This window comes from Canis lupus, chromosome 12, assembly GCF_011100685.1.
Source record: "Canis lupus familiaris isolate Mischka breed German Shepherd chromosome 12, alternate assembly UU_Cfam_GSD_1.0, whole genome shotgun sequence".
NCBI classification, from domain to species: Eukaryota; Metazoa; Chordata; class Mammalia; order Carnivora; family Canidae; genus Canis; species Canis lupus.
In genome coordinates, this window is record NC_049233.1 from 1,918,962 (window position 1) to 1,932,752 (window position 13,791).

Here is a 13,791-nt window from a genome sequence, read left to right on the forward strand (position 1 = left end):
TAATACCCTCCAGTTCCATCCACGTTGAAGCAAATGGTGGGTATTTGTCATTTCTAATAGCTGAGTAATATTCCATTGTATACATAAACCACATCTTCTTTATCCATTCATCTTTCGTTGGACACCGAGGCTCCTTCCACAGTTTGGCTATCGTGGCCATTGCTGCTAGGAACATCGGGGTGCAGGTGTCCCGGCGTTTCATTGCATTTGTATCTTTGGGGTAAATCCCCAACAGTGCAATTGCTGGGTCGTAGGGCAGGTCTATTTTTAACTGTTTGAGGAACCTCCACACAGTTTTCCAGAGTGGCTGCACCAGTTCACAGTCCCACCAACAGTGTAAGAGGGTTCCCTTTTCTCCGCATCCTCTCCAACATTTGTTGTTTCCTGCCTTGTTAATTTTCCCCATTCTCACTGGTGTGAGGTGGTATCTCATTGTAGTTTTCATTTGTATTTCCCTGATGGCAAGTGATGCAGAGCATTTTCTCATATGCATGTTGGCCATGTCTATGTCTTCCTCTGTGAGATTTCTGTTCATGTCTTTTGCCCATTTCATGATTGGATTGTTTGTTTCTTTGGTGTTGAGTTTAAGAAGTTCTTTATAGATCTTGGATACTAGCCCTTTATCTGATATGTCATTTGCAAATATCTTCTCCCATTCTGTAGGTTGTCTTTGAGTTTTGTTGACTGTATCCTTTGCTGTGCAAAAGCTTCTTATCTTGATGAAGTCCCAATAGTTCATTTTTGCTTTTGTTTCTTTTGCCTTCGTGGATGTATCTTGCAAGAAGTTACTATGGCCGAGTTCAAAAAGGGTGTTGCCTGTGTTCTTCTCTAGGATTTTGATGGAATCTTGTCTCACATTTAGATCTTTCATCCATTTTGAGTTTATCTTTGTGTATGGTGAAAGAGAGTGGTCTAGTTTCATTCTTCTGCATGTGGATGTCCAATTTTCCCAGCACCATTTATTGAAGAGACTGTCTTTCTTCCAATGGATAGTCTTTCCTCCTTTATCGAATATTAGTTGCCCATAAAGTTCAGGGTCCACTTCTGGATTCTCTATTCTGTTCCACTGATCTATGTGTCTGTTTTTGTGCCAGTACCACACTGTCTTGATGACCACAGCTTTATAGTACAACCTGAAATCTGGCATTGTGATGCCCCCAGATATGGTTTTCTTTTTTAAAATTCCCCTGGCTATTCGGGGTCTTTTCTGATTCCACACAAATCTTAAAATAATTTGTTCTAACTCTCTGAAGAAAGTCCATGGTATTTTGATAGGGATTGCATTAAACGTGTATATTGCCCTGGGTAACATTGACATTTTCACAATATTAATTCTGCCAATCCATGAGCATGGAATATTTTTCCATCTCTTTGTGTCTTCCTCAATTTCTTTCAGAAGTGTTCTATAGTTTTGAGGGTATAGATCCTTTACATCTTTGGTGAGGTTTATTCCTAGGTATCTTATGCTTTTGGGTGCAATTGTAAATGGGATTGACTCCTTAATTTCTCTTTCTTCAGTCTCATTGTTAGTGTATAGAAATGCCACTGACTTCTGGGCATTGATTTTGTATCCTGCCACGCTACCGAATTGCTGTATGAGTTCTAGCAATCTTGGGGTGGAGACTTTTGGGTTTTCTATGTAGAGTATCATGTCATCGGCGAAGAGGGAGAGTTTGACTTCTTCTTTGCCAATTTGAATGCCTTTAATGTCTTTTAGTTGTCTGATTGCTGAGGCTAGGACTTCCAGTACTATGTTGAATAGCAGTGGTGAGAGTGGACATCCCTGTCTTGTTCCTGATCTTAGGGGAAAGGCTCTAGCTAGAGATTTCTCAGCAGAAACTTGGCGAGTCAGAAGAGAGGAACATGATATATTCAAAGTGCTGAATGGGAAAAATCTTTGGCCTGGAATACTCTATCCATCATGGCTATTATTCAGATAGAAAAGATAAAGACTTTCCCAGACGAATAAACACTATAGGTGTTCATGACCATTAAATCAATCCTGCAAGAAATATTAAAGGGGGATCTTTGAGTGCAAAAGTGAGATCAAAAGTGACAAAGACAAGAAAGGATCACAGAAAATCTTCAGAACAACTGCAAAGCAAGTAATAAAATGGCATTAAGTACATAACTATCAATAATTACTTCGAATGTAAGTGGACTACACACACCCACATAGGGTGACAGAATGGATAAAACAAACAAGATCCACCGATGTACTGCCTATAAGAGACTCACTTTGGACCTAATGACATCAGCAGATTCATATAAGGAGGTGGATAAACATGTATCCCACAAATGGATGTCAAGAGAAAGCTAGAGTAGCAATACTTCTGACAAATTAGACTTTAAAACACACTCCAAAAAGAGATTTTAAAAAAGGCATTACATAATAATAAATGGAACAAACCAAGAAGAAAATCTAACAATCGTAAATATTGATGCCCCCAAATTGGGAGCATCCAAATGTATAAAACAATAATAATAAACATAAAGGAACACATTGATAACTACAGAATAATAGTAGGGGACTTTAAAACCACTCTCACATCAATGGATAGATCTCCTAAACAGAAAAGCAACAGTTAAGTAATGACTAAATGACACACTGGAACAGATGGATAGAACATATATTGAATATATTAATATATTATATATAATATAATTATATTTAACTACATAATTATATAATATATTAATATATTTTGAAAATACTCCATCCAGAAACAGCAGAATACACATTCTTTTCAAGTGCACATAGAAAATTCTCCAGAATAGATCACATACTAGGTCACAAAACAGGCCTCAACAATACAAAAATATTGAAATCATACCACATATGTATTTTGACCACAATGCTATGAAACTAGAATTCAACCACAAGAAAAAATCTTGAAAGATCAAATACATAACCTAACTTTACACCTTTACTAAAGGAGCTGAAAAAGAAAGATAAACAAAAACAAAAGCCAGTAGAAGGAAGGAAATAATGAATATTAGAGCAGAAATAAATGATACAGAATGGACAACAGCAAAACCACCATAGAACAGATCAATGAAACCAGGAGCTGGTTCTTTGAAGAAGTTAAAAAAAATTGATAAATTCCTAGCCATGCTTATGAAAAAGAAGAAAGAAAAGGCCCAAATAAATGAAATCACAAAAAAGACAGTATAAATAACAACAAATACCACAGAAATACAAACAATTATGAGAATATTATGAAAAACTATATGCCAGCAATTTGGATGACCTAGAAGAAATAGATAAGTTCCTAGAAAGATATAAACTGCCAAAACTGAAATAGGAAAAAATATAAAACTTGAACAACAAGCAAAAAAGTTGAATACCTAATCAAAAAACACCCAATAAACAAAAATCCAGGACCAGATGGTTTCATAGGCAAATTCTGCCAAACATTTAAAGAAGCATTAATATCTATTCTTCTCAAACTGTTTCAAAAAATTAGAAAAGGAAAGAAAACTTCCAAATTTATTCAATGAGTCCAGCATTCCCCTGAGACCAAGACCAGATAAAGACTTTGCTAAGAAAGAGCACTAAAGGCCAATATCCCTGATGAATATGAAAGCAAAAGTTCTCAACAAAATACTAGAAAACAGAGTCAACAATACATTAAAAATTTCATTCTCCACGATCAAGTGAGATTTATTCCTGGGTTGCAAGGGCAGTTCAATATTTGCAAGTGAGTCAACCTGATCATCACATTGGTGAAACAAAGGATAAGAACCATATGATCCTTTCAATAGGTGCAGAAAAAGCATTTGACTAAGTACAACATTCATTCATGATAAAAACCCTCAACAAAGTAGGTTTAGAGGGAATATACCTCAATATAATAAAAGCCATCTATGGAAAACCCACAGTGAACATCACTCTCAGTGGAAAAAAACTGAGAGCTTTCCTCTGACAGGAGCAAGACAGAGATGTCTACTTTCACCACTATTATTTCACATAGTACTGGAAGTCCTACTTCAGCAATCAGACAACAAAAAGAAACAAAAGGCATCTGAATTGGCAAGGAAGAAGTCAAACTGTTGCTATTTGCAGATGACATGATACTCCCTATAGAAAACCTGAAAGACCACCAAAAAACTACTAGAACTGGGCAGCCCTGGTGGCTCAGTGGTTTAGCGCCGCCTTCAGCCCAGGGCCTGATCCTGGAGACCTGGGATCGAGTCCCACGTCGGGCTCCCGCCATGGAGCCTGCTTCTCCCTCTGCCTGTGTCTCTGTCTCTCTGTGTCTCTGTCTCTCTCTCTCTCTCTGTCATGAATAAATGAATAAAGTCCTAAAAAAAACTATTAGAACTGATAAATGAATTCAATAAAGTTCCAGGATAAAAAATCAATGTACAAAAATCTGTTGCATTTCTCCACACCAATAAGAAAGCAGTAGAAAGAGAAATTAAGAAATAAATCCCATTTAAGTTATATTACAGAGGTAGTGATGAAAACAGTATGGCATTGGCACAAAAATAAAGAACAATGGAACAGAAGAAAAAACCCAGGAATGAACTCACAAATATATAGTCAATTAATTTCAAAAAAAAGGAAAGAATATTTAATGAGAAAAAGTCTCTTTAACAAATGGTGTTGGAAAAAAAATGGTGTTGGGAAAACTGGACAGCAACATGCAAAAGAAGGAAACTGAACCACTTTCTTACAACAAACACCTAAATAAATGAAAAATGACAAAACCAAAAGGCAACTCCCAGAATGGGAGAAGATTTTTGCAAATGACATATCTAAAAAGTGCTAGTATCCAAAATTTGTAAAGAATTTAGAAAACTCGGGATCCCTGGGTGGCGCAGCGGTTTGGCGCGATCCTGGAGACCCGGGATCGAATCCCACATCGGGCTCCCAGTGCATGGAGCCTGCTTCTCCCTCTGCCTGTGTCTCTGCGCCTCTCTCTCTCTCTCTGTGACTATCATAAATAAATAAAAATTAAAAAAAAAAAGAATTTAGAAAACTCAACATCCCCAAACTATCCAATTTAAAAATGAGTAAAATAATAATCTAACTTAAAATAATCCAATTTAAAAAATGAGTAGGATATATGAATAGACATTTCCCCAAAGAAAATATACAGACAGCCAACAGACAGTTAACAGTTAAAAAGGTACTCAACATTACTCATCATCAAGGAATTACAAATCAAAACTATGATGAGATATCACCTCACACCTGTCAGAATGGCTAAAATCAACAATACACGCAACAACATGTGTTGGCAAGGATGTGGAAAGGAGAACACTTTTGTACTGTTGGTGGGGACATAAACTGGTGCAGCTCCTCTGGAAAACAGTATGGAAGTTCCTCAGAAATTTTAAAATAAAACTACCCTATGGTCCAGCAATAGTACTACCAGATATTTACCCAAAGAATACAAAAATATTAATTCAAAGGGATACATTATATATATAAATATATATAAATATATATAATATTAAGTCATTGAAAAGAATGAAACCTTGCCATTTTCAAGGACACGGATGGAGCAAGAGAGTATTATGCAAAGAGAAATAAGTCAGAGAAAGAAATTTATCATATGATTTCACTCACATGCAGCATTTAAGAAACAAAACAAATGAACAAAGGAAAAAAAAAAGAGAGAGAGAGAGGCAAACCAAGAAACAGATTCTTAACTATAAAGGATGTTGGTTACCAGAGGGCAGGTGGGTGGGGTGATGGGTGAAATAGGTTGATGGAGATTAAGGAGTGCCTTGCTGTGATGAGCACCTGCTGTTGTAGGGAAGTGTTGAATCAGTATATGGTATACCTGAAACTAATATTACACTGAATGTTAACTAACTGGAATTTAAATAAACACCCATCCTGGGAGGTTCCAGAAAACCTATCTTTCACCAGTACTTTGAAAAATAAATTTTTTTTTATTGGTGTTCAATATACCAACATACAGAATAACCCCCAGTGCCCGTCACCCAATCAGAAAAATACATTTTCAAGGGGAGCTCCAGCTAAAAAAAGAAATGTGGTATATATATACACACACATAGAGGAATACTATTCGGCCATAAAAAAAGGAAATCTTGCATACACAACAGCATGGATGGACTTTCAGGGCATTATGCTCAATGAAATAAGTCAGAGAAAGACAATGTGTGTTCTCACTTATATGAGGAATCTGGACAAACAAAATACTGAACTCTTGGATACAGAGAACATACTGTGGTTGGCAGAGTTAGGGAGGGGAGAGGGTAAAATGGGTAAAAATGATTAAGAAGCACAAACCTCTAGGTATAAAATAAAAAAGTAATGAGGATATAATATACAGAATGGTGACTACAGTTAATTATATTATGTGGTAGGGTCCCTGGGTGGCTCAGTTGGTTCGGTGTTGGACTCTTGATCTCAGCTTGGGTCATGACCTCAGGGTTGTGAGATTGAGCCCTGTGTTGGGCTACATGCTGGGTGTGGAGCCTGCTTAAGATTCTCCCCCCGCCCTTCACTTTCTCTCTCCAAAAAAAAAAAAAAAAGAATAAATAAATAAAAATGATGCTCTATGGTATATTTGAAAGAACTAAGAAAGTAGGTCTTAGCAGTTTTCATCACAAGGAAAAAAAATTACCACTCTGTATGCTGATCAATGTTAACGATACATATTATGGTGATCATTTCAAAAATGTATACAAATATCAAATCATTATATGGTATACTTAAAACCAATGCCATGTTGCATATTAATTATATCTAAGTTAAAAAAACACTCGAGCTATAAATTCCAGACTATTATTTAAGCTAAAAGACATAATAATTCAAGAAGAGAAAAACACTTACCAATTGGTTCAGCAAATCCTGATTGAGAAAATTATTGTCAGTTTTAATTATAATGTCATTTATTATCAGATTAACAAACAATTATTCTATGGCTATCTGGACTATGTTTGAGATTATGGCCATAGATACATAGTTGGTAAATATATTTTCAGAAATTATTTTCTTTTCCTTTGTTTTATATTCTTAGAAATTCCCAAAATGGAGTTTTGGGCTAAAATACATTCATAATCAATTACTTTTGGAAACTTGTTACTTATCTTTACATTTATTTATTTATTTATTTATTTATTTATTTATTTATTTTATTTTTATAATAAATTTATTTTTTATTGGTGTTCAATTTTGTTACTTATCTTTAAATCTAGAAGTAACTAAATCTAGAAACGTACATGAAAAAACTTTTTTTTTCTATAGCATCTTCAATTTGTTTATGCTCATGGAATACACATTAAGAAATACATCATAGTAGTTAAAACTGGAATTCATTTAATGACTTTTGAGGCTTAAACATTTTCTGAATGTTAAGTTTGACTTTTGGATTAATTAACTGTACATGTTCTTCTACCATTTGCCAATAGAAAAGCTGCTGACCTATAAAAAATGTCACAAACATTTTTGGTAGGTCAAACTTGCAATAATAATATTTACTGTATCATTTCTACATAGTTGATGTTGTTGGTGTCCTTGTTGTTTTCTAAGGGAAGACCTGGATGGTTGGGGGTAGGATCTCCTTACTCTGATAGAAGAACAAAGCAAATGATCTTTCTGGAGCTTATTAAACTCTTATGTTATTGCCTTTTGCAATCAGTTTATACCATTTTTGAACCAATCAAGGAGTTATACCTCTTAATCTCCTTTCTTATTACACTTTTATTAACTTTTCCCATCTCTTTGCTTATGCTTATGAATATCACATTGGATTCAGATTAAAGACTGGTTTGATAATGGTATTTTGGTTAGTGAGTATAATGTATTAATTTTTGATTCTTAATCTTTCATCAATTATTTATCTATATCACAAAGAGAGAAATTGTAGAGATATATTAGCATTGAGGTTTTAGACCACTAACACTATGATAGCAATAGGGAGCAAAATTAGCTTACATTCTATGGATTTTAGGATTTCAAAAGGAACTTACTAATGGATGATGTAGGTTCTTTAAAACAGAAGGAAAAATAAGACATGAGTAATGTGAAGTATATAAAAATATATCCAGTAAAGAAACTTCTCTAGGTTTTGAGTTAGAACAAAATTGTCACTTATGCAATTTTTAGAAGGTGCCTCCAAAAAGAAAAGTCAAGGGAATATCAGTACAGTTGAAACTATTTGTGTTTAATGAAAGATCATTTTAATACCTGATTAATCCTGGATATTTTAATGTTTGGCTTGAAGGACCTCTATTGAGACAGGTTATTCTTTGTGTACTATATCTTTCTTATCCAGGGCAAAGAGATTTTCAAATCTTTTAGGAAGGTGGTATGATATTACAGTAGTATCTATCACTCTACTTTTCTTTCAAAACTCAACTCTTGTCTTCTTTACAGTTTCCTTCTACATTTTGTTTTGAAAAGGATTTTTATTTATTTTGTGATAGTCCTATAATAAATGCTTTTAAGCTTTCCTCCAAATTGTCAGTAATCTCTAAAAAAAGGCTCACTAATATGAGGGGAACACAGAAAGTGAAATAATAACATTGAGATTTGCAAATTTGATTATGGCTATGGCTGGACTTGTTTATCAAAAGATCTTTATACACATATTTTTCCAGATAGTATTCACAGAAAAGTAACTTACTGGAAATGTTCTGAACAGTTCCTGAAAAGCAAAAATAAAGAATTATTTGACCCACAATCATAGGCCTACCCAAAATATTTATTTGTCTTATATTAAAATCTAGTTTTCAAGGCATCTACGATGACCTTTGATTTTGGAAGTTCTAGCAGAAACATAGGTCTATGGATTATTCTTGCATTCACCTCCTCCTCAATTGTCTATCCTTTTATTGACATTTAGTGTACTGTGTATAAAGTTTATACATCTCTTTAGTATAAACTCATTCCCCATTCCTTTAATTCAATGACTGATTTCCTCCTTGATCAACTGCATTTCATTTAAAATGTTGGTATTTTTTTCTGTCCTAGTATGGACATTTACTTATTTTTTTTAAAAGATTTTATTTATTTATTTGAGAGAGAGAGAGCAGAGAGCACAAGTGGGGAGGAGGAGAGAAGGGCAGAGAGAAGGGGAGAAGCAGACTCCCTACTGAGCAGGAAACCCAACACAGAGCTTGATCCCAGGACTCCGAGATCATGACTTGAGCTGAAGGCAGATGCTTAACTTACTGAGCCACCCAGGCACCCCAAGGACATTTACTTTTTTTTTTAAGTAGACAAATCAGAGTTCTTGATATAACAATACATTTCTCCATTTATTCTTTCTATAAATCAATTGGCTTCTATTAAAAGTTAATCACTGATAACTCTAAATTAGCTTTTGATCTTCTGAAAATGATGCAAAACTTACCTCTGGTTGCTGAATATCTGCCTAGAATAAAACATAAGCAAGTGAGTGTGGTGTAGTTTGCTAACATGCTTGATAAGAAATTTGTTTAGGCTTAAATTATCTTCAAGCACTAAATAATATCATGTCATTTATGTTAAGTTACCACATGCCCAGTACTTATATAAGAGCATTATGTGATTGAAATTATTTAATCTTCAGCAGCCCTATGATGAAGATTATGTGCATGGAAATTACCCACGATCACACAGCTAATAATTAGTGCAACCAGGAGCTGTCTCCAACAATCCAGGATCTAGTCCTGCTTTGAAAAACTGTTTTTTGGTCAATTTAACACCATTATGTCTGAGTCTTTAGATGTTCTTCCCTCACCCCTTAATGTTTTTTTTTATTTTTTTTAAATTTATTTATTGAGAGAGAGAGAGAGAGAGAGAGAGAGAGAGAGACAGAGACACAGGCAGAGGGAGAAGCAGGCTCCATGCAGGGAGCTGGATGCGGGACTTGATCCCAGGTCTCCAGGATCAAACCCCAGGCTGCAGGTGGCGCTAAACTGCTGCGCCACCGGGGCTGCCCACCCCTTAATGTTATAGTCCAATTTCCCTTGTTTTCTTTAGTGGTAACCTGGAACTGGAATCTAGGTTTGTTGTACTCTAGAGTCTTCATGTAATTCAATCTCTTGATCTCTTGCTTTTTTTTTTTTTTTTTTTGACAGGAGATTCCTACAAAAGGAATTAGCCATCTTAATAAATTATTACATCAATGTAGTAAGTACTTTAATAGAATTGTGGATAAGTGCTTTAGGAACACAGAGAAGTTCCTTCTTCTCAACTTGTCTGAAAGAGTTGATATATTTGGGGAATTGTTTTTCATTTCTTTGTTTCCCCCCACATTTTGGTAATTGTTAAGCCATTCTCATATGGAAGAGAGCCTGGTTATAATGGAAGGATGTTTCTTTAACAGAGGACAGGGAGGGGATACAGCATGGTACAATGGGAAGAGCATTGGTAGATGCATTAAAGGAAAAAAGAAAGGTAAAAGTAATGAAAGAAATTGTAGAAGAATATTTTCATGAAGTTGTGGTTGGGTAAAAACCAAACCACAATGTGAAAAAATTGATATATTTGATTGAATCAAGTTTTAGAGTTTTTGTTCAATAGAACACATAATAAATGGATTTTAGAGATAATGACAGACTAGGAGAAGATATTTGCAATATTTAAAATCTGGAAAACAATTGAGATGTATAAGTGGCACCTGAAAACCAATGGAAAAAAGACAAAAAATCCAATAGAAAAGTGGTAAGTGACATGAATTAAAGCTCACAAAAAAGGAAAACTGAATGATTAACAATTATGTGATGAAGTGCTAATGCCCATTGGGACTAGAAATGTATAAATTAAAGCCACATTGATATACTCTTCCTTCATCTGAATGCAAAGTTTGCAAGTGGTATGGTAGATATTGGTAGAAATGTGGGTTGACAGTCATGGATGGCAGGTGGGAATAGAAATTGTATAGTGATTGTGGAAATTATCTGGCATATGCTTTATGAGCTAGAAATCCCTTTCCTTGTTATAGATCTCAAGGAATTCAAACTTAAGTCCAGAAGGGATCACTTATCACAATGTCCAATTACAGTGTCTTTGTGACATTAGTGCATTGGATATTATGATGTGTCTACCATCAGGGGAATGGAATTGTAAGAGAGGCATTTTCTGCAATACTTTACAGAATTAGAAGCAACATGTGGGATGTATATATAGCAATATGGACAGATCTTTAGAGGTATTAAATGCAAAAAGGGAGAAGAATAAGATGTAGTTGATGAAATTAAACACACACAAATCAATGTTACAGGTTATTTAGGGTTATTTTTTAAATTTTTTTATTTATTTATGATAGGCACACAGTGAGAGAGACAGGCAGAGACAGAGGCAGAGGGAGAAGCAGGCTCCATGCACCGGGAGCCCAACGTGGGATTCGATCCCGGGTCTCCAGGATCGCGCCCTGGGCCAAAGGCAGGCGCTAAACCGCTGAGCCACCCAGGGATCCCGGTTATTCAGGGTTATAAGAATAGTTAAGGACAAAAGTTGGTTACAGAGCAGTTGCACATCCTTGTGAAAGGGATGGAACTGCAGGCTGTGGATGAAAGGGGAAAGTTAAAAAAGCAGAAAAATGTGAATTTAAAACAATGATTATAAGGACACTAGCTAGGCTTGAAAAAAAGTATAGAAGACACTAGAGAGAGCATCTGGTGGCTCAATGAGCATCTGCCTTTGGCTCAGGTCATGATCCCAGAGTCCTGAGATCGAGTCCCACATCGGGCTGCCCACAGGGAGCCTGCTTCTCCTTCTGCCTATGTCTCTGCCTCTCTCTCTGTGTCTCTCATGAATAAATAGTTTTTTTTTAAAAGAAGACACTAGATAATCCCTTAATAGAGAGATAAAATAACCCATCTAGAATAGCTGAAATTAAAAACGCTATAACCAAGATACAGTCCCAAGTGGAGGCTATAAAAATGAGGATGAATGAAGGAGAAGAAAAAAACTATGGAAAATAATGAATCTGAAAGAAAGAGGGAAAGAAAACTATTAGGCCATGAAGGTAAACAGGAAATTCAGTGATTCTATAAGTAAAATAATATCGATATCACAGGAGTACCAGATGAAGAGCAGGAAAAAAGGGCAGAAGGTATATTTGAACAAGTTATATTTGAGAACTTCCCTAATCTGTGGAAAGAAACAGGAATTTAAGTCCAGGAGGCACAGAGAACTCCCTCAAAATCAACAAAAATGGGCCAACATCAGGACGTATCATAGAGAAACATGAAAATTACAAAGATAAAGAAGGAATTCCAAAAGCAGGTTGGGAGGGTAGACACTTAAGGCTGGCCTTTTATGTGGAAGATATGTCCACAGAGACCTGGAAGGTTAGAAAGGACTGGTAGGATATATTCAGTGTGCTAAATGGAAAAATTATGGATTCAAGAATACTTCATCCAACAAAGATGTCATTAAGAAGAGAGGGAGAGAGAAAGTGTTTCCAAGACAAACAAAAACTAAAGGAATTAGTGAACACTAAACCAGCCCTACAAGAAATATTAAAGGGGATACTTTGAGCAAAGAGAGAGTTGAAATGTAACAAAGACCAGACAGAGACAATATACAGAAACTGTGACTTTACAGGTAATGCAGTGGCACTTATCCATATCTTTTACTAATTACTCTCAGTGTAAATGGATGAAATGCTCCAATCAAAAGACAGAGGGTATCAGAATGGATTAAAATAAAAAACAAGACCCATTGATATGCTGCTTACAAAAGACTCATTTTAGACCCAGGATAATTCCAGATTGAAAGTGAGGGAGTGGAGAAGAATTTACCATACTAATGGACATCATAAGAAAGCTGGAGTAACAATCTTTCTATCAGACAAACTAGATTTTAGATCAAAAACTGTAATAAGAGATGAAGAAGGACATTATATCATAATAAAGGGGTCTATCCAACAAGAAGATCTAACAGTTATAAATACTTATGCCCCTAATTTGGCAGCAGCCAATTATATAAATCAATTAATAACAAACTTAAATAAACTCATTGATGATAGCACAACAATCGTAGGGATGTTAACACCCCACTCACAGCAATAGACATATCATCTAAGCAGAAGAAGGAAACAAGGGCTTTGAATGACACACTGGACCAGACTGCCTTAAAAGATATATTCAGAGAATTTTATCCTAAAGCAGCAGAATATTCCTTTTGAGTGCACTTGGAACATTCTCCAGAATAGATCACATATGTCACAAATTAGTACTCAACTGGTACAAAAATACTGAGATCATACCATACACATTTTCAGACTATAATGCTTTAAAGCTTGAAGTCAATCACAAGAGAAAATTTGGAAGGACATGGAGGTTACAGAATACATGGAGGTCAAAGAATAACTTACCAAAGAATGAAGAGGTCAACCAGGAAATTAAAGAAGAATTTTAAAAAATACATGGAAACAAATGAAAATTAAAACATGACAGTTCAGAACTATTGGGATGCAGCAAAGGCAGTCCTAACAGAGAAGAACATAGCATTGCAGGCCTTCTTCAAGAAACAAGAAAAGTCTCAAATACACAACCATAGCTTACACCTAAAGGAACTGGAAAGAGAACAGCAAATAAAGCCTAAACCCACAAGGAGAAAGTAAATAATAAATATTAGAGCAGGAGTCAATGATACAGAAATGAAAAACAACAACAACAAACAGTAAAATAGATCAACAAAACTAGGAGCTAGTCCTTTGAAAGAATTAATAGATTAATAAACCCCTAGTCGGGTGTATGATAAAGAAAACAGGACACAAATATATAAAATCATGAATGAAAGAGGAGAGATCGCAATCAATACCAAAGAAATACAAAAAATTATAAGAGAATATTGTGAGATTGAACTCCAAT

General features: G+C 35.2%; 1 protein-coding gene across 24 annotated transcripts in view; it reads right to left on the minus strand.

Moving 5' to 3' along the window:
• TSBP1 (testis expressed basic protein 1) overlaps positions 1–13,791 on the minus strand; it is a 199,985-nt gene that overhangs the window by 46,064 nt on the left and 140,130 nt on the right. For all 24 annotated transcript variants that reach the window (XM_038553671.1, XM_038553668.1, XM_038553664.1 and 21 more), the window contains 4 exons: positions 9,339–9,359; positions 8,610–8,630; positions 7,954–7,971; positions 6,815–6,832 (listed from right to left, as the gene is read on the minus strand). In XM_038553671.1, the coding sequence (XP_038409599.1) occupies positions 6,815–6,832; positions 7,954–7,971; positions 8,610–8,630; positions 9,339–9,359 (78 nt within the window). The remainder of the gene's footprint in view (positions 1–6,814; positions 6,833–7,953; positions 7,972–8,609; positions 8,631–9,338; positions 9,360–13,791) is intronic.